Below are 22,561 nucleotides of genomic sequence, written 5' to 3'. Positions count from 1 at the left end.
TTCACTTTGATGATGAGGGTTATTAAGTGTTCACACAGTTAAAAAAATTTAACAATTTTAGAGGGTGTATTGTGACAAAAGGTACAGTTTTATTTTACAGAGAATGATAGCTTTTTATAGGCACTGTATATAATTATGTGCTTGTTCTAACACATTATCATTGCTATAGCAACCATGTACTTTTTCACAATTTTACACATTGATATTATTTAATGAAAAAAACATATTTGTTTTTCTGTTTAATGTTCCCGTAAGGAAATGCTTACAAAAATGCACATTTATTTAGCATTTTCTTTCTCAAGAGTAAGAGAGAGAAAGAGAGAGAGAGAGAGAGAGAGAGAGAGAGAGAGAGAGAGAGAGAGAGAGAGAGAGAGAGAGAGAGAAAAGCGGGGGGGGGGGGCATTTTTATTAAAGAAAAGAATGTGGAGGTTACATTATCATTATAAAAATATCTATTGCTTATACTGGACAGGAGTAAAGATTTAATTCTACATATACAACTTTATATTAGTTTATTAGTTCTGGTGGCACTACTGCTGATCAGTGTAAATGCATTATTAACACAGAACATTAATTATTAATAAAATATGTAAAATAAAAAACAGTGTACTGTAAAATGTCTTAGCTTTCATGGCATGTCTTGTTTTTTTTAAAAGTGAGAAAACTCCTGTCACATAGACAAATCATACATTTAAGACCATGTTCAGCCAGTTATAACCCATTAAGCTGTCAAATAAATTGATGACTTGTTGGTCAAAATATAGAGATAATGCTTTCTAATAACGCAGGAAAGATCATGAATATGGCCATAATCTTTCTATATAGCTGGGTATTAAGCTAGGACAACTAAAAAGACATTACAAAACATTACTCACATTACAGTACATTCTCTCATATCTCTTATAATACAATCCTGCTTGTCATTCACATAAACCTCTAAGTAATAACACTAGGGTCTCTTTCCATAAATGTTAAACATTTTACATGCTTCTCCATCATAACCTGTTTTTCTTTTTTTGTTAGTCTTATATTGTGCCACATTAGAAAAATATATAATATTAGTTGATTAAAGTAGTAGCAATACGAAAATTAAGTTGTAATATTTTGAGAAAAATTCAAACGTATGATAATAACGTTGTAGCAATAAGAGACTAAGGCACTGAACACGCCAGTGTTCAACTCTTTCAGCGTCTATTTCTTAGATCATCATCCCCATAGTCTCTTGAGAAACAACATATCCTCTTCAAATGTCAACTTTTCAGAGTCAAAACTGGTCACAATTTCAGACTGCACCAAAAAGGCAATTTCACAATGTCTGACAAAATTTTTTTCTTCTGATTAAATTAAGTTAATTAAAATTAACAGTGTCCATTTACAAATTATACCTCTGTGCTGATTCGCTAAAAGACAAAAAATTTTGCTTTACTAAATCTTAACCTAAAGTAGGATTTAACCGAATCTATTTTACGCAAAATAACGAAACGTTTTAATTCTGTGATTTTTCTTAAATTATCACCACAATTATCAGTAATTCTATGACTTTATTCTTTTAATTTGGACTTTATTATGAAAATAGTTCGATGTTATTGTGTTTTTTATTAACTCCACATATCTCCTAATAATGTAAGAGCTATAAATATTATCAAATAAACAATAAAATATACTGAAACAAAAAAGAAATAATTTAAATACTGTATACAATATTTTGTATGAAGTAATAAAAAAAAAAATTATTAAAAAAGGTATCGCCATGCTGCCACTATTGGGCCCTTGAGCAAGGCCCTTAACCCTCTATGCTCCGTGGGTCCCTTACGAGGGAAATATCAAGGTCCGTGACGTCGGAGTGACGTGGGGCCGCCTTCCCGTGGGCTCACCACCTGCAGGAGGGACCGTAAGGGACAGTGCTGTGAGGATTGGGCAGCAGTCGAAGGCGGGGGCCTGCTTAGACTGCTGCCCCCGCGACCCGAATTACGGATAAGCGGGAGAAAATGAATGAATGAATGAATTATTAAAAAGAAAATTCACTTAAAAAAATTTATTCGCCCTAGTCCAGTGCGCATCATGTAGACACGTTACGGTCAACGACCAGCTAGCAGCGGCTCTCCTTCCTTTTAAATATTTCTGAATCCGTACACATTTCACTTCGAAGACAGGTTTGTTCGTATCCCTGAAAGGTTGTAAAGTGAATGTTTGTAAAGTGGGGAGCATCTGTATTCTCGTAATAATATTTTTTTTTATTAAAATATTTCAACTTTCTTCTCATTTTAAATGGCATTCAAACACTGTCATAGTGTAGGCATCCTCATTAACAACATATTATGATTAGTATTACTTTGTCTTGAAGCCGAGACTACTAGTCATCTTAGCATAGAAAATTAATCAGACCTGGGAATACAATAAATAATTTTTGTACCTTCTTTTTTGTATCTCTAAAAGAACATTTATGCACCCCCAGTGATAGAAATGTACCTTTGTGTCCTGGTATAATTAAAATTTACATCCTGCACGCAGAACATCAGTGAAGTGCTATGGAAAAATACCAGGATATAAATTTCAACTATACCAGCACATAAAGGTACACTGTGAAAAATTGCTATAAAAAATGGCCACATTCTGAGAGTAGCATGCTGTTTTTTCATTAAAACAGTAAAATCCCCTATAAAACAATACATTCTGAGTAATTCACAATTGTATAAGCTTTCCATTGATAAACTGTGATCTAAAATTGATGCCTTAGGTTTAGACCTTTAGAATAATATATAGTTTGTCATGATTACTCTTCTCCCTTTTCATTTAATCTATTTGTAAACATTAACACCTGCACCAAAGAGCCATCGAGGATGCGGGTGTCCGGGGTGAGTTTAAAAGGTTAATAAGAGATTAAATATTGAGTAAAATATTGAGTGAGATCAGTGAATTAGACAAATTCATGCTGGATATGACATCACAAACAAATAGCCAACCGCATGTAACCCCTTTGGCTTTTCTTGCCATAAAAGCTGTGCTTAATAAACACAACTAATTACAGCAACCTAAGAAAAACTAAAAAATTTCAAGGTTCAAGAGCCCAACTACAGCAAACATTGAACACCATTATAGTGACTTGAATGAGATGCACTTGAATGAAAGTACAACACGTAAAATCTCAATTAGAGGTTTTGTACACATATGACAGAATTAAAGTCACATTGGTTAGTAATAAGTAAAGCCGGTAATGCTGATTTTTGGGTTGTTTAATTGTCTTCTGCTGAGCCCATGATTAATGTGTTTTCTTTTCAGTTGATTTAGTTATGTTTCTCCGCTCTTGTTTCTCTTTCCTTCAGTGATTCTGCTTGTTTACAGGTGTTCATCACTAACATTCATTTAATTAGTCACTTCATTATCTCATTGACTTCATCACTGCTTTAGTGTTACCTCGACACTGTAGTGTGGACACATAAAAGTGCTTTTTTAAAACTGAGGATTTATCTGTGGTATTAAAAGGGTTAAATGTATGAAATGAAAAAAAAAACTGTGAAATGTATTTCAGGAGTAATATACTGTACATTTAATTTATGGAAGCAAAAGTGAAAAAATAAATAAGTAGATTAATGGCAACCCTGTAGCCAGTAGTATACTATAAAATAATAATAAAAACAACAGCAAAATACTGTAAAACTTACCAGTCAAATCTCTGTTGTGTGTTTAAGTCAAGGACTGACAAAGAAATATTTATATTATGCTGCATGTTGCTTTATTTAAAGGCAGTTACTGATGCAGTGACAATCTCTTCACTATCTTTATTTGCACATAAAGTTTGCTGCTGTTATCTGCAAGAGATTTGACTTTAATTGATGCGTTTTTTTTTTTTGTAAAAAATATATATTTTTTATTTTATGTAATTTTTTACGTAAAATACGTTCTCAGTACTAATATGTTCACATTACTTCAACATATTAGTTTATAAACAAATGGCATTTGGCCAATTTAAGGGCAGTCGATTTCTGCAAATAAATCCTGCACCTTGATTTTTTTGCACCATTTGCATGTACAGTGAAGCCTAATGTATTTAATCTGCAGTTTTCTTTCTGTAAAATAGAAAAAGACAAATATGATCACAATCATCAAATAAAAATTACTGTATATGTTTAATGGAACTCTGGAAGGTAACACACACATGACAGTTTAGTCACATTTCATTGACAATTAAATAATTTGGATAATCCATGTTTGATGAAAATTGGACCCTCCAAATAACGTTATCTGTAGAAAGTATTGCATTAAGGTTATTAGGTTTTAATGACTCACGTGTTCTCATATTCTGCTGGGTTGCACTTAATTAGTGGCCTGCCTACAAGCACTTAACATGGTTATGGCTTTCTTAATTCAATTAAACGCTTGTGCACTTATGCCATTTCTCTTCATTTTATATCTGAAATGCAGAGTCGCATGAAGCAAAATTGCTAATATTTATATAATTTGTTGTATTCACACATCAAAGCTGTAACCTGTAAGATTCGTATAGCTACTTGTTTAACTTCAGTTTGTAAGCCCCGATGATAAACCATTAATGTTCACATCCTTATTAAACATTGGGTGATGCAGTCAGCCACTCACTTGAATGCTGTAGTGGTAAAATATCAACACATTTTTAAACAGTCATAACTTTAAACAATACCGCCTTTTATGTGCAGAGTTTTGGCCTTTGTGTGCAGTATTATCTTGAACTGATGATAACCATATAATCATTGAGTCAGGCAGCTTTACAACTGGCGTCATGCCACATTGATCAGTGTCTTAACAGACATGGAATGGTCGGTAACTCTTTATTTGAAGGTTATCTACACTGAGCTTTCAGGACACAATAAAACATTGTTGCATAAATCACTAACACTTCATCGGCTAGTCCACTTTCGATTCTACAATTCCTAAAAAAAAAAAAAAAAAATATTCCTAAACCTACTAATTCTTAAATGTCAAATTATATTTATTTATCTTTTAACACATTGTTATAAAATGTATAAGTAAAGTCCATATGAATTTCATATGTTCATAGGAATAGGAATAAGATGGTGATCCTAATATCAAGAACTGGAAAATCCTAAAAAGAACTAGAAACTGGTCAATCTAAATTTTGAAAAATCAAACGTGCAGATTGTCTACTTAACATTAAAAGCAATTATCTCTCTATTTCTATAGATTCAACAATCGAAATATATTATGGTTTCATTTAAGAAACTATTTAAATGAATTAAAGCCTATAAAATAAATAAAAACAAATAATAAAAACACCAGCTGATGGCTTTCTAGGGGCAATGTAAAACATTCACACTTTACCACAGCCATCACCGGACAAGGGTTCTAACCCTTCTGTTATCTTTGTCCTTAGAGATCTCTGATTAATTTTGGTGGTGCTTAAATTTAAAATCTTTGGGTGCATTTTTTCCTGAATTTATTTCAAATTCATTCCAATATTGATAAGATTTAACACATCTCTGGTGCCCCGAACATAAAAAAAATAACACAAGACATTCATCAACAGTAAAACTGAGGCCTGGCTTGTAAAACAGGGGCAATAGTTCAACCCACCTACAGTATCCCAAACACCATCTAGTAGCAGCCAGTTTATCTTGTTAGTGTCCATCTTCTTGTCTTACTTTAATTAAATCCTTTAATGCAGATTATATGAAATGATATAAAATTATATGGGAAAAATTCGGAGTACATTGTGTCAATTATGTGAGACAATGACCCATCTGAACAACAATTAGGACAAACTGCAATATTTTAAAGCTGGTGTTACTGAATCCCCAAGGATAAAAACTGTGTAATTTTTTGTACAGGACAAAAACATGTTGACAATTTGATATCTTTTTTCCCCACAGTTCTCATGTAATTAGGAAAAAAAAGCAATCATTAATCATATTTTTTATTTATTTGATTTATTTTTATTTGATTTATACTTCACCTTGTGAAGAGTGCCTTGAGTCTCTGACACCCCAAGGAAAACACAAAGACTAGACTAGACTAGACTAGACTCTGGGTGAGCCGAACAGCATAACTTTCTCACTTGTCAATCAGTGAAGGAGTTAGTACATTCTTCCAAATGTGCTATGCTGCCCTGTGATGCAATGTGAGCAGATGTTTGAAATGATGCAGTGTCTGGCTTCACATGTCTTGGAGGAAGCATGCCTGGTCCATGTTCCCCTCTTGGTAGTTGTTTGACAAGCAACAGTTAGCTAGTAAATGGGAATTGGCAAAAGACCAATTTTCTGAGAAAACAGATATGAAAACATAAAATCTTATATTGGGCCTTATTTATAATTAACAGAAGTCTAACTAACTAATTTATGCCTCGACTGATCAGCATCAAATTATATGATTTGCAAAGCATTTGGTACATTTTAATGTAAAGATTATGGCATCAAGTTTAAATTGCTTGTTTATTTAAAAAGTAATAATATTTTTTAACCTGGAAATGAAATTAAATAAATATTGCTTTTTTTTTTTTTTTTTATCTAGCAAGCCAACCCAAATCCATTTCAAGACAAATAGGACTAGTTGTTTTAATTAAGTAGAAATGCTGAAAGTTGTAAGCATACGTGGTGCAAATGGCAGATTTAATATTACTGGAAAAAAAAGTTAGCACATGCTGTGCTTAGAATTGCATTGGTGACCCTTATTTTTTTTGTGGGTTGGTAGGTTGGTTGGTTGATTGACTGATTGATTGATTGATTGATTGATTGATTGATTGATTGATTGATTGATTGATTAGGATCAAAAGCTGGCTTATTAATAGATTTATTTATTTACCTTGGCATTGCGACATTGAAGCACTGCCATTATTATTATGTATTGAAGTTGAAGCATCCCAAAATATTTGTGATTGCATTTCAAGCTCTCTCTCTCTTGTGCCAATTTTCAGATTCAGATTTGTTTTTCTTTAACCCCTTAAACAGTTCCTCAGTGCAGTAGCAACATTAATACTGTCAGGGATTCACCCTGCCACGCCCCCCTCTGTAGCTGTCAGGGATTCACCCTGCCACGCCCCCCTCTGTAGCTGTCAGGGATTCACCCTGCCACGCCCCCCTCGATAGCAGTCACGCTGCTTTCCAAGATTACCGACAGCTGTGGCTCATTAAAGAACAGACTACTTAAACTCACGTTCTTGAGTCACAGGCTGTCGGAAGCTCAGTGCCGCTTCTCGCGGTTCAGATCCACAGAAGCCGGATCATGAGAGCGCGGCTGCGCCACGCCCCTCAGAGAGCGCAAGGGGATTACCGGCTCGTTACTCGGGGAAAAAAGACGAATTGGGCGGATTTCTGCAAGGCATCGGCGAGTATGTGGCTGTTAACATTTCCCGGTTTCCTTCCGAACGAGCCAAGATTGCCCTCTGTATTTCCCTCCTGTCTGGTGAAGTTCTTGCCAAAGCCAGCTCACTATGGAGCGCCAAAGGGGGCAAATTCGGCTCACTCGCCGAATTCAGCTGGCTGCTTCTGGGGAAATTGGGGATAGAGGTGGTGGATCTCCACTACAGTCCCCTTGAGGAGGAAGGTGCTCCATTCCAAGGTTCTCAAGAGCACGCGGCTCCGTGCCGGATCTCCCATGAGCCTGCAGCTCAGCCCCAATGTTTTGATGAGAGGGCTGCGTCATCTCAGGGTCTCTCCCAGCGTGCTGCTGTGTTCCGGGGTTCTCGTGGACGCACCACACCATCTCCGCGTCGGCGAGCACACCATGCCGTCACAGAGCTTCTACAGAAAACGGAAAGCTCGGCTCCGCCCCAGGTCCCTCAAGAGAGCTCCGCCCAGCTCCTGGCTCCTCAAGAGGGCACGACTCTGCTCCAGGCTCCTTCCGGAGAGAGCTCCGCCCAGCTCCAGGTCCCTCAAAAGAGCTCCGCCCAGCTCCAGGTCCCTCAAGAGAGCTCCGCCCAGCTCCTGGCTCCTCAAGAGGGCACGACTCTGCTCCAGGCTCCTTCCGAGAGCTCGTCTCCGCCTCCGAGCGACCCCACGAGCTTGTCTCCGCTTCAGTGTCCCGAAGAGAGCTCCACTGATGTCGTGGACCTCCAGGCGAGCCCTTCTCCGCTCGTGGATCTCCAGGCAGGCTTCACCCCATTTCCAGGCTGCCCAGTAGGCTCCGATCTGCTCCTAAGGGTCCCAAGGAGCGCTCCTACGCCCAGGGGTTTCCCTGTGCACTCACCCCGGCTCCAGGACTGCGAAAGGGAAGTCAAACCGCTGCCCCCGGGCTCCACAGAAGGCGACGTTTCGCCCCCAGGTCCTCTTCAGGACGACGGATCGCCCCCAGGATCCCCGCATGGCAACGTCGGTCCTCCAGGTCCCTCTGACGGTGACGTCGGTCCTCCAGGTCCCTCTGACGGCGACGGCGGTCCTCCAGGTCCCTCTGACGGCGACGGCGGTCCTCCAGGTCCCTCTGACGGCGACGGCGGTCCTCCAGGTCCCTCTGACGGCGACGGCGGTCCTCCAGGTCCCTCTGACGGCGACGGCGGTCCTCCAGGTCCCTCAGAGGGTGGTACGACGTTCCTGGTCTCCGCCCGGGACGTCCTCCACTCCCCGGTCATTGTCATGGTTGCCATCCAGTTCCCTGCCATGGAGGTCGCTCCGGCTCCAATCCCCGCCAAGGGCTTTACTCAGCCTCCCGTCAGCACCGAGGGCGTGGCTCCGTTCTGGATCCTCCTGCAAGGTGTTGTTCCGTTCCGGCTCTCCGCAGAGGATGCTCACCAGGCCTCCGTTGCTCCCAGACGTCTAAGGAGGCCTTCCTCGGAGTGCCCTGGCCCGCCTGGCATAGGTGGGTTTTGGGGCGTGAGGTGTCGCCCCTGGAGGGGGGGGGGTACTGTCAGGGATTCACCCTGCCACGCCCCCCTCTGTAGGTGTCAGGGATTCACCCTGCCACGCCCCCCTCGATAGCAGTCACGCTGCTTTCCAAGATTACCGACAGCTGTGGCTCATTAAAGAACAGACTACTTAAACTCACGTTCTTGAGTCACAGGCTGTTGGTCGTTATATTGTCAAGCTGGACAATCGCGTGGCTGCTCGACCGCCGGCTGTATATCCGAATTCCACTTCCGACTTGGATTACTCATTGCCGAAGGCTTTATGGATTATGCTTGGGACGTTCGAACTCATAGCGGACAACGCGTATCGAGCGGATGTCTTTGTTTGTTGTTTTCTACGGCTTATGAGTGTTTTTGTGTTGTACGGTTTTTTGAGATAAAAGGACAATGATCGGACTATATCGGCTTCCGCGTCTGCAGCCTGACAAATACATTATTATGACTCAAAAATTAACACATGCCAATATTAAGCACTGCATTAGTGTGAATTATTTGGCAATTATACAATAATAATAATAATAAGCAAATAACTAAAACGTCATTGTTTAAAGTAATGTTTTTCTGTAAAAATATATTCAATAGAATCTTGCCTGGTGCTCCATAAGCTCATGAAATGTATTCTAATGTGCTGAGAAGTTTACTCAGATGTAAACTGCCCTGCTTTGATGCTGAAATCTTGAGCTAAAGAAAACTGTCCATGAGAATATATGTAATATAAACAGCTTTCTGTATATATTTTGAGCTTTTCAAACTATGGCTGTTTCATTTTAAAAGGCATAAACTGTACTTTATATCTTGTGACAGATGTGTAAGAAGTGCATTGAAGCTTATGACAACATGTTTCCCAACAGTCAAATAACAGATCAGTCAATAACAGTGCCACTTGTATAAAGGCTTTGTCAAGAAGAATGTTCACACAAGAGAAGAAAGCCATAGCAGCAAAAATGAAAAAAAGATTAATAAAAACAAATGATCTCCTTTCCTATAGGCAAAAAAATGCAAAGTAAACAGTTGTTCTCCACAGAGACACAATAACATTCAGTTTTATGAAAAAAAATATATAAAATCAATAATCACCAACATGACCTATACGGTGAAATTAATAGCATGAAAAATTGTTCAGTGAATAATTGTCTCATTACTGACAGTGTGCACATTCAGCATTCATGTGTCTGTGTGTCAGCTTTGTCATATGTTAATTTAATTATTCAAATGCATCTGTTTTCTGAGTGCTAAATTCTGTCATTTTAAGTGGCGTGGAAACATGGAGTTTTCAGGAAAGGTTCTCAGATTCTGTGTGTTTCTGCAATTTTTTTCTATTTTAAAAATGTTGTGTAGTTAAGGAGTGGTTGGGCGATCATTTTTCACAATATAGGCCTTTTTAAATTTGTTATATATTCATTACATTCCTTTCGAGCAGACATTTTCTCCTGGATACCATGTATCATCATCTATGTGCTAGTACCCATTTATGTCCAAGTTTGCCCTCGATTGGTTATATTTTTAGCTGCATTTACGTAGATAGAGGTCTTTGTTGGGGCTGCCTGTAACTAATGCACCTTTATTACAGGATTAAATTTATTAATTGAGATGCTTGTGTTTGATCGACTATTGTGAGGTCTGTTATTTCTAAATAATGAGTGACTGAAATTGTATTGACTGCCAGATTCTGCTACTCTTTTCCATCATCCATGTCATTATACTACTGGCAGCTGCATTTACTCAATATTACAGTTACTGTAATATCTATAATTCAAAAGAATTTCTATTCACCTTTAGTAAATGTTCAGTGAGCATTGTAACCTTCAAATTAATACTATTACTGCCGACTGTTAGACCTAACATTAGCTAACTATCTGAGTGGCAACATCATGTGCCATAAAATGAACTAGTTCCTGATAATCCCAGATAGTCTGTGCGTTATTATTGTGAAGGGAGGCTGACAGGCTTATTTTTCAGACTCTGCAGAGAAAAAACCTCTCACAGTAACCTTAGCAAGTTGTATTTATTGTTCATTGAGTTTCTGTCAATATAAAATGTCTCATTGAGGATGCATAAATGTCTTGTCACAATAAAATAATCAGAAAAATGTAACACAAAATGAGGCTCTTTTTTTAATTAATTCCTATGTCATTGCCTCTACTTTGTAAATGGAGTCGTGACCAAAATAAATTGGGAGAAATTGACAGTGACAAGGCTTGGATTAAATATTAACAGACTGTCGAAAGAGCAACTTGAGCCAAGTGCGTTGTAACACAGTGAGCTAGAGTGATAATGAACTCAGAAGAGCTTTGCCCAAGTTGTTTAGCTCTTAATCAGAAAAAACTTCTCTAGGTTACCTATGTAACCCTGGTTCCCTAAGGGGAACGAGACGCTGCGTCGGGACGCTTTGGGAACGCGCCCGAGTGTTCACGTTCTGAAAAAATGTGTGTAATCAGTCAAAAATTAGACACTTGACGTCACGACCAGGAAGTATAAAACGCAAATAGAGTGAGGCGAGTGCCAGCTTTTGTAAGGGAGAAGAAAGCGCTGCAGGGACGCTGGCAGCGTGGCTTAGAGATGCAGCGTCTCGTTCCCTCAGGGAACTAGGGTTAAATATGTAACCTAGAGACGTTCCCTTTCAGGAACTCGAGCTGCGTCGAAACGATTTGGGAACGAATGTCCAATCAGACAGACCAGTCCCTGACTAGTGTGTATAAGCACAGTCAGGGAAAGAGGGGCCAGAAGTGCAAATGTCTTGGATGGGTACTCCAGAGGAGTTTGAGGCAGCCACACTCCAGGGTGTTGTCCGCACTGCTTGACAGTGAGAGGCTGTCCTTCTCTGACCTTCCTGACGGCCGTAAGGATGGCCACAATGCGGGCCGGGAAAAGCTGCTCGCACAAAGTAGTTGAATCCCATATGACGCTTCCTGGTCATGACGTCACTCTGCCGGTGATGGCCAGCGTTCAATTTTTGACTGATTACACACATTATTTCAGCGCGTGAACACTCGGGCGTGTTCTCAAAGCGTTTCGACACAGCTCGATTATCTGGAAGGGAGCTTGCTCTATAATGATTTCCAGTTGACTCTGGTGCTGGACTCCAAATAATGTGCAAACGCTACTAAATATAGATTCTTGCATTACACAATAAAAGCCAATGTGCTTTTCTTTGCAGTAAATTTTTTTTTATTTAACAAAACAGAGCAATTTACACTATCGCAATGTATAAACTTTAAAGTATATAGGTTTGTGGCAGTGGGCAGATGCACAAGCACCAGTTCAGTGGATCTGGATGTACAATGTTTCAGTGTCTGGAGAGGAGAGAGACAAGAGTTAAAATTGAGCTTAAAACACCAAAAACACAGAAATAATACACGCTCTAAAACGAGACAACTGAGCTCTGTCTGAGTGAGGCATCTCAGAAGGCAAGAGATGTGTACACCCTGGCAGCTTCCCAACATGTCCTACCGATTATATGCTGCTACGTTTGCTGCATGAAACTCAAAATATTTTTTATTTTGTTGTACCACAATATTCATTGTAAGATCAAAAAATTGTAAATCAAGCCCTTGTAACTCGGGGACCATCAGTACAGGGTCACACTTAGGCATATTTGTTTGGCTTTAAATATTGGCATTATTGTAGCTCATTTTGGAATACTCTATTTTTTTTTCATGTACTCCCAGTTTCATGTGAACACCAATACATTGAGCCAGTGTTTATTGAATTGATATGTGCATCTTATTTTCATTATGTAAATTGCTATTCCACTCATTAATCTTAGATGTTACACTGCTATGCTCATGCTACAGGCTTTCTCATTGCCTAACACTAAAAGTGTGAAGTTAGAAAAGTTAGCACTTGCTGTGCAAGGGTTTAAAATGATCACACATTGTCACCTCCAAGTGCCAAGCTAAACAATGACAAAACACCTTTTAAAGTATTACAATAACAAGATATGCTTTACATAACACTCTGTGCCTTCCAGCCAACTCGGCCAATAAATGAAACATAACAGCAATATTAGCAAGCTCTGAGTGACTTCTATGGTGGTATGCTTACACTGGCATGAACCTAATAAAAATATAGTAAGCTGACTAGCTAGATTTGTGAGTTAACACATCTTGTATTCATCTGTCTGAATGTATTTATAAATCAAATTAATAGTAAAAACGTAGGGAAGAATAAAAAATAATAATAATATGAAAAAGATTATCAATTCAATACAAATCATTGTTGGTTTTAACATTATCATCAGTAAATGCTTCCATACACATTAGCTAATGCTTCCATGCATCAATTAAAAAATGTTTAGAAGTAGGCCTATACTTTAATGGTTCCATCATGTGCAATAAAAACTGTGAAGGGAAAAATATAGCCCAAACAACAACAACAGATGCTGGAACAGATTGCTCTGTGCTAAGTGCTGAGTGCCTTCAAATCCTTTAAGACGTCATATACCAGGACTGATATCTTTTGGCTACTAAAGTTTTACAAGAAGAAGCTCATGCTGCTCAAGTGATGTGTGCACAAAAGAGAAAGTATCGATAGATAGATAGATAGATAGATAGATAGATAGATAGATAGATAGATAGATAGATAGATAGATAGATAGATAGATAGATAGATAGATAGATAGATAGATAGATAGATAGATGGATGGATGGATGGATGGATGGATGGATGGATGGATGGATGGATGGATGTGGTATAATACAATTTTGTGTTCACTTCAATTTGGAAACCCAAACTGTTCCAACATGGCAATGCCCCTGTGCACAAAGCGAGCTTCATGAAGATATGGTTTACATGGGTTGAAATAGAAGATCTTGAGTTGCCTGCTATAAAGCTCTGATTTCAACCCTTCTGAACACCACTGAGATGAATTGGAACACTGATTGCATCCCAGGCCTCCTCACCCTGCATCAGTACCTGACTCTACACCCTTGTGGCTGATGTCCACAAGCACACTTCATAATCTAGTGATCTTCCCAGAAGAGTGAACGGAATTATTAGAGCAAATTGGGACTAAATGTGGAATGCAATGCGCAAAAAGCACAAGCTTATGAGATTTTTGTCATAAATTATCAAACAACTTATTTGTATAAAAAATCTACAACATCTCTCATGTTAACTGGGAAAAGAAAAGTAATTTTTTTCCCATTATTACAATCGCTCAAATTATATTCAACTGTATATATTGATTGTGAAAATCAAAATGAGAAACAAACCAGCAAGTGAGGCAGAACAGATCTGCTCAATCAGCTGTTCTACTTTCTATAAGGGTGGAGATTTCATTATGTTGCTTGGGGGATCAAAAAGAAGTAAGAAAATTGATGGAGTTTTTTTTTTTTTTTTTAACCGTACAAGTTTAATATGGGGGTTGCTTTGTTGCTTTCCTCTGGATAAAAACAACATGCTTGAACTGTGTGTGTGTGTGTGTGTGTGTGTGTGTGTGTGTGTGTGTGTGTGTGTGTGTGTGTGTGTGTGTGTGTGTGTGTGTTTTTTAAATAGATGAGATTTGGAAAATCGCAGTTGCTGGACACAGTATGTTGTTTTCAAGGCATTTCAAAATTGAACTGTACTGGATGAATACTTTTCTTGTTACAGTAACATAGCAAACATTCTGAATATGTAGCAGGAGCACAACAAAAACCTTGTAAATTTGCAACACTTTGATTTGATGCTACTGTACAAGGCTGGTGTCTTGTAGCAACCTGTGATCACAAGCTCCAGGGTGCTGCATAGTCCCATGGGGTCCAATTACCTAGACTAATGTAGCTAATGCAATTTAGCTCAAAAGTATTCTAAATTAATTCCATAGCTTCTTTATGTAGTTGTAGTTTCTCACCGCAATCTTTCATCCAACATATTTTGTGAGACTACAAGATCTTTTAATTTTTACTCAGTAAATTGTTCAAACGCAAGCTGCCAGAGTTCTGCTGGGGCTCTCTTGATCCAGTTTCATAATTCCTGAAAAACACATTTTTAGAATTCCTGATTCTGGAATGATTATCTAATCATCTATTCAAATTGATTAATATGCCAACTAAAACAAATGTCTGCCAACAACCAGAGTAAATCCTCACTTAACATGTGCCAAACCTTTTTTTGTTGGTAATTGTAACTGGGAATTGTAATTGTTTTGGTACAGTATATATATCCCACAACATTTCACCTCAGATATTACACTTGCAAGACAATCTGAAAACCTCTAACAAATAATGGCGGACTAGATTTCTTTTTTAAGTGCTGGTATTTTATTAATGGCCGAAAGAATTAAAAAATAATTGCCCAGATATGTAATCTGCGAGAACCTGCCACTCAAGTTCACGATTTATCAACATCCCCCAGCCCCAACCCCCTGATTCCCACCATGAAAATATAAATAACTTTCCTAATAACTTGTGATTCCAATGTTCTTATGAATATAAGAGCCAGTATAAAGGAAGATTTTAATAATCTTTTTCACACAATCACCTACATTTTGACCTCTTAAAGCTTCCCCTGTTATACCATAACCTCATTAGTAATGGCCTGGACAAAGCTCCTGTACTGTGAAAAGCATTGTTCATTGTCCCACTAGCAATGAATGGATAACTTGCATGCCTCAGTGAACTTTAACTGGTAGCATACATTCATTTATGAAGACACTTTATAGGCTGGCCTTGGTCAACTTAAGACCCATGTGTAATCCATCACTGGGGCCCCCTGCAGTTTGTCTGTCAGCCCAATGTTGGTGTGGATGATGCACTGATCTATATGATTCAGAGGGTGTGGATTGAATGTGGTCCCACATGGCCTGTGCTTTCAATGCAGTACAGTCAACACTGCTAGGGATAAACAAAGTAAAATACTGGTGTGTGCCCCAAGGGTGCCATGGATCACAAAAGGCCACAGCAGCAACAGTCACAAGCAAAGCCAGATATCTTGAGGTGTTAAAAAGAATTAATCCAGTTGACAGAACCACAAAACATCAGTGTCAGTAATGATGGTTTGTGCCAGCATACTGTAGTGTGTCTAGTGTTCTAGTTGCTCCACTGTGCTTGCAATACCAACAGGGACAGCTAGCAGGAATCAGAATGACGGCACTGGGTTTCCTATTTTGTGAATATGATTAAGATGTTGAAATTGCTTCATTTCAGTCCACTGCTTAATCCATCATTGCCCGACAACCTGCTGTTTTCATATCAGCTATGTATCATTGTGGATGGCACAGGAATCTGCTGTATTTGCTGTATAGGGTTTACTGGTAACACTTTGTGGTTCATTCAACACTATCTAACCAGCAATGCAAGGAAAGCAACACTGTGAATTCAGGTGACTGACAAAGGATTGCATGGATCAGAGACTATCTGACTAGCAGACCTTACTCTGTGAGGCTACAAAACTGTCTATCAGAAAAGGGATTGAGCAACACGACAGTCCCCTCAAGGGACTGTAGTTTTTCCCTTTCTGCTCTAAACAGTATTTATTCTAAATATAACTCTGAGTCATGTGGCCTGCAGAACTCTTTAGATGTTTCTTGGGTGTTTAGAGGATGAACAGAAGTTGAAGTGTTGGATTTTGATTGACAGTGTTTTGTCAAAATGGGTAATCTACCTATCTATGTAACTGTCTTAACAACCGAGCTTGCGCCTCCTATCTTAACTGTATGTATATCTGTGCAAGTATTTAGAGAGCTCATTTGAGTAAAAAATAATAAAATGCCTACAGTTTGATCTCTCATGGTTGCTGTGTGGAATCTAAATAATGTGATATATTAAACATTGCAAGTGTACTGAGCTGTGACTTTGATTATCATCTCTCTGGAAACACTACATTAGCATAATTGGAAGTTGAGGCAGAGGTTTTTGGAACTCTTTAAGAAGTCCACATTCAAATGACCACAATCTTTGTAGAAATCCTAAAACAAATTTTAAAATAATTTAGGCTACTTATGTATTTACCATTTACTATGAGCATTATCCCTCTTGAAAGTGACCTGTGTGATTTTTCTCAAATATCCAGACTAAAAGTAGTTACTGTGGAGTGTAAATTTAAATGCAATTGGCTCTCTTTGTAATATTCGGTCTATTTAGTCAGGATAGTACCTTTGTCGAACAAAACTCTCTACTTCTTCACAAAAACATGTGCTTTTCCACTTCCATACCCTTTGGATGTTGTGATAGAAGCAAGATGTCAGTGTGCATCACATCATAACAAGTGAACAACACAGAGATGATACTTTTAGCCTGGTGAGTCTCAATTGTCACAAACTGCTGTGTTCCATTCTATAGATCCTGTCATGGGGATGATGTTTTATCATTGTCAAGACTGCATGAATATGCATATGTGTTCAGAGTGAACAGACATTGCCTTTGGCTAGTGTTGTATGTGAATGCAAGGGAATGTCTTTTTCATTCTAATGAGAAGATGCTGTACCACCTCACTCACTATGACTTTGGTTTAGTGAAGGGGACATTATATGTTTCTGAATGGATTTTCTGAGATATCATCTCTGAAAAGCAGGCTATCCTTTAGAATACAATTTGCTTTATATAGAAGCAAAATTTACATTACACCCAGATGGAAAAGGCAGTAACCTCGTAGCTTCGCAGATTTTTGCTGCCAATTTAAAGAGAACAGACTCATGCTTTTATGTACGCCATTTCTCCTATGTATACCGGGCTACTTTATAAGTGTTTCACATTTTTACAGCATTCTACAGTGAACAAAATTAGCTCAGTGAAATGAGAATTCTATGAAATGCACAATTTCTTACCACAGGTACTCAGCTGGATGATAAGGTGTCCATTCATGGTAAACATTTGTAATTGTTATTGTGCTTCAAATTGGCATAATTGCATGAAAAATGTGTTTGCTCATGCTCTGTATTTCTTCTTAGTGGTGAGAGATTTATTTCTTGGATGTGCAGGCTTAGCCATGAAAATTATTTGAGCCCAAGGCTAGATTGTGTTCACAGATGATACACACTGCAGTCACTTTTTGCCATGAATCTCATCTTCCCCTGCCCTGACTCTAGTTCGCTCTATTCCTCTCCTTCTCTCCCTTCCTTTCCTCTTGCATGCCTGAAGCTTGCTACATTCCCATCTAGAGAACGGAAGCTGAAGAAATATGTTCTGAGGCACATTTTAGTGTTTATTTATTTTTATTTAGATTCTTTAGAATGCTAAGCGCTCCAGGGTGACTGTATGGTGAGATAGAGGCTTAGGAGTTAAGGCCACGCTTCTGACTGGTAAACTGTATGCAAATTGATGGAATTAGTTGCCATCAAGCCTTATAATGGGATACTTGATGGCATGAATACATTTCAGTCACATACACACATGTATTCATGTGTTCAGACACACTTGCTCTCACACACAACCTTCTGGAACTGGCTCCGTGCCAGGAAAATAAAGCCGATATGGTGGGAAATATTGCTTGAACCTGAAAATGTATATATTAGAATGGATGCTGCTAATAAGGAACTGCAGTAATCAGCGGTTAAGGTATATTGTAGACTTTTCTGAGATTGTGCTGATTGTGTTTCCACCTTATATCTTAACAGTTTTTACAAGCTGTTTTAAGTAATTAGAAGCAGTTGTGATATTAACATATTGTTCCTGCACCTTTTGTAGCCATTACATATTATCAAAATGAAAACTGTCAGATATGTTTGTTTTTATGTAAAGTTTCAGTAATCTAAATTCCAACCAGATTATTGAAACAATTTCCCATGAAATGGCTTAAAAGTGATTATAATAAAAAAAAATAAAAAAAAAATTTAATTGCCAAATTCCATTCTCTACAAAATGAAAAAAAAAATTCCAAATAAATTATGGATAGGAAAAGGGAATAATGTTTAAGATTGTGGATAGCCAAAAGTGCACCAGTGAATTATGTAAGCTGCAGCCAAGCTTCTACTGTAGAGCAAGACTTCCACCTTAGACAGTTAGAGTTAGAGCTAGAGTGCATTCAAAAGGAAAAACATCTACTGATACTAATTCAGGCATGTGTTGTCACAATAATTTGACAAATGATCACAATAATTTTACCACAAAAATATGACAAAAGATATACGGATATGAACATTTTTGTTTCTTAATTTCTTCTTAAAATAGCTTTTAAACATCCAAAATCTAAAATATATAAAAATATAAAAATTAATGCAAAAATAGATCCTAGAGAAGCCCTTGAAGGACCCATTGGCCCTATTTGCATAATATCCTATAACATCACAGTTACTGCAGCCGTGCTGTGTATGTAATTTCAGTTGTATTTATTTCAATTCAGTAAGTAGAGTCATTAAGACTCATTATGTTAACTCATTAAAGCTGGCATAATCTGTTGAGGCCATAAGTTTTCTGTAGCAGTTTGTTTAATAGATGTCCCTAAGGTTCATGCATCATTATCTGCAGATTTAGGTTGCTTGCTCCTATTATTGTTATGGAATAAAATATTATTTGGGACTCTAATTAACCCCTCAAATATGAACAAACACAATAGAGTTCTTTTGGCTATAGATCTCTTTGTTTGAGGCCCCTTCTTAGAGTGAATGCTTGCATACTGTGAGGGGCTGAGTGGAGTGGATCACATCTGGTCTCCTGCTGAATAAAAGAACCGGGAGTGAAGAACCTACTGGATATAGTGCCTGCTGATTTTGATGTGCGTAGCGGGGTGGCTTTGAATCTCGGTCATAAGTCTCCCAGATAAAAGCTACATTACTGGCTGGGTCATTTTTCTAAAGATCAACATCCTGCAGTCAGGCAAAAAGAGATGCAATCAGCTTTCTTTTTGGATTAGTTGTAGCAATATTCTTCAGTCAGAAAGTCTCATATATACTTTCTGACTCATATATAAATTTTTATATACATTTTGCAAATCAGTGCACTTGGAATACCATGTTTTTTGTTGTTGTTTTTTTCCTTGGGTACGGTATTGGAAGCAAACAGTGATCACAAGTCTGGTGTGGTATGATAGCTTGTTAGGTATTTTTTCTCTTTGTTCTTATATAGCACTGACACTTTTACCTATGCAATAACCCCAGCCTGACTGATGAGACCAAGGTTTTTAATATCATTCCCAAAGAGAAAGCCAGTAAGCGTATGAAAAATCGTTGCAGCCGTTATATGTGTGTGTTGGGGGGGGTGTGCCAGACCTTCAGTGGGACCTCCTGACAGCTCTTCAAATAAATAATCTAAAACTTTAATTTAGTGCTAAAGCGTTAGATAAGTATAAAAATGGACCTATAAAGAATACACTTTCAAGCTTTAATCCTCCTCAAACCGTATATAGGTCATAAATAAAAAAGGATTCAAAAAAGGGATTCTTCAGAGTAAATTGTAGCTAATGATGACAGAAATGTGTCTTGATTAGATTATGATGTGGAAAGAAGACTGTATGATATTTTCTTGTAGTAGACAGAGATCCTGTAACAGATATTAAGCTTTAGATAAGGGAAGTGAAAGTTGCACAGAAAAGTGGGATGAGTTCCATGAGCTACAAGGATAAATGATACTGATGACATAACAGAATAAATTCAAATGGACTGAATACATCACTGGAGTATGTTCAGTCCTGTGCAGCTTCTGTTTTTAGTGGTGCTAGAAGAGAATTTCAGTTAATATGCAGAACTTTTCCAGTATTTACCTTTCTGTTTAGGGACTTATAGATTTCATGTTAATGTTGCATCTGATAAATTGATATCTACAAGGCCATGCAGTTTCTGATACTTAGAAAAGAATATGTTAGGGATTTTGCAAACTAAATGTACGATTTATAACCTTATAGCAACAAATTCTAACAATAATAACAATATATTAGTGGTACAAATATAAAAAGGGCTCAAAGAAATTATATTGATGAACAAGTTGTTCAAGTGGTGTTTTCCTCTTAATTTAAAGGTGCATGGTAAAATATATAAACGATGGTTTATTAGGGTTAGGGTTGTTTAAATGCAAAGTTTTTGTCAAACTAAAACTACACTGCTAAAAGAAATTAAAGGAACACTCAATCATCAGAGTACTGTATAAACCAAGTCAATTTGGTTTATCAATCTGACCAGTTTGGAAGCATAAGTGCTCAGTTTTAGGACAAGTGAAAGTGACAACAGTTGCACTGGAGAAGTAACAGCAAGAAGATTTGGTGTGTCCCCCAGCACAGTTCCAATATCATAGAGGATATGAGCAGAGATGAGCTGTTACACAAGGAGAGCTGGACTGGGCTGTAGAATAGAAATAACCCAGCTGCAGATCTACAAAATGAACATCAGCAGGCTGCCAGTGTTCATGTTGCTTACCAAATTATCAGAAAGACTCCATGTGGGGGTATGAGGGCCATGGCATCCTCTAGTGAGTCCTGTACTTGCCCAGCACCATGCAGCTCAATTGGTATTTATCATAGAAGATCAGAATTGGCAGGTCCAACATTGGTGCCCCATTCTCTTCATGGATGAGAGCAAGTTCCCACTGAGTACTTGGGACAGATGTAAAAGAGTCTGTAAATGCCATGGGGGAAATAATGCTGCCTGCAGTATCATCCAGCATGAGCAGTTTAGCAATAGTGATAGTCTGGGGTGGTTGCACAGACCTTTGCATGCTAGCCAAAAGTGCCTTTTCTGCTGTTCTTAAAACCTTAAATAAAGGACTAATGCATTATTAAATATTTTTTGCAAAATGTTTATTTATTTGTTTATTATTGACCCTTTGTTTACCTCGTCCTTGTCAATTTTCCAGCAAGAAATGAACCTATTTCTCTCTCTCTCTCTCTCTCTCTCTCTCTCTCTCTCTCTCTCTCTCTCTCTCGGTAGGTGGAGAAGTACCATACACCACTCTGGCCACGAGGTTGATGATGGGCGTTTGGTGGCTCTTTGCTTTGATTGTCATTTCTTCCTACACAGCTAATCTGGCAGCCTTTCTCACAATCTCCCGCATTGAAAACTCAATCCAGTAAGTGTCTGCAATAACGATTCTATTAACTCAACCCTGCACTTACCTCAAAAAGCTTCATTGCATTTTCTGTATTAGGGGAAAATTATATCAGAATTGTTTTCTCTCTCAACTCAATTTCTAGGCAATGCTATTATATGGGCTTGAGCAAACTTGTATCAATTTGCCTCTTGTCTCCTAAAGGGAGGAAAAGAAACCACAGTGTACACACCAGGTACAATTGGATCCAGATGGAAGACTGTACTGCCACATGATGTATTACATTTGAACTGAATAAGACAAGCAGGATCAAGAAAATTCGACCTTGTGTAACATTCATCAGTTTCCTATAGTCAGGAGAAGACAGAATAAACTAATTGTATCCATAACTCTGAAAACACACGCACATGCAAACAGAGACAGGTGTCACAGATACAAATAAAGCAGGGGAACAAGGCTTTTTTATAAGTAGGTTGTGTGTACAAATGAGACCCAAACACTTCTTTGCTCATACTCACTCTGCTCCATTGAAATGGAATTGAAGTTTTGTATTTTATATGTATATCTGGATGTGTGGATGAGGTTCTTTCAAGGCATTTGAGAAAAGCTTCACATTTTCTGACTGTTATATGTAATTTATTAGATCTATGGTTTATGGTTGATTAAGTACAACCGAAGAAGAGCTTGAGGTTACACATATAAGCAGTGAAAATCATGTATGTATGTATAATAACTGTGCATAGCTCTAGGACTTCACTTGTTCTTTCCTCCTCATCAAGACCCTAAACTAGCACAGTTAGCAGACTAATCATATTCCACAACACCTAGCAGTGATAGAGTT

General features: G+C 38.1%; 1 protein-coding gene and 1 long non-coding RNA gene across 5 annotated transcripts in view; one reads left to right on the top strand and one right to left on the bottom strand.

The window, feature by feature from the left end:
* LOC310732916 overlaps positions 1-22,561 on the bottom strand; it is a 302,995-nt gene that overhangs the window by 74,794 nt on the left and 205,640 nt on the right. The gene's annotated exons all lie outside the window — the stretch shown is intronic.
* grid2 (glutamate receptor, ionotropic, delta 2) overlaps positions 1-22,561 on the top strand; it is a 469,599-nt gene that overhangs the window by 396,543 nt on the left and 50,495 nt on the right. For all 4 annotated transcript variants that reach the window (XR_014535572.1, XR_014535573.1, XM_083553625.1 and 1 more), the window contains exon 12: positions 21,603-21,741. Coding sequence is in view for 2 of the 4 variants with exons in the window: in XM_083553625.1 (XP_083409751.1) it covers positions 21,603-21,741 (139 nt within the window). In the remaining 2 variants the exon portion in view is untranslated. The remainder of the gene's footprint in view (positions 1-21,602; positions 21,742-22,561) is intronic.

The sequence above is a fragment of the Silurus aristotelis genome, assembly GCF_946808225.1.
Source record: "Silurus aristotelis genome assembly, chromosome: 11".
In the NCBI taxonomy this organism is placed as follows: domain Eukaryota; kingdom Metazoa; phylum Chordata; class Actinopteri; order Siluriformes; family Siluridae; genus Silurus; species Silurus aristotelis.
The sequence above is the reverse complement of the archived record's forward strand: the minus strand, read 5'-3'. Positions and strand labels throughout refer to the sequence as shown.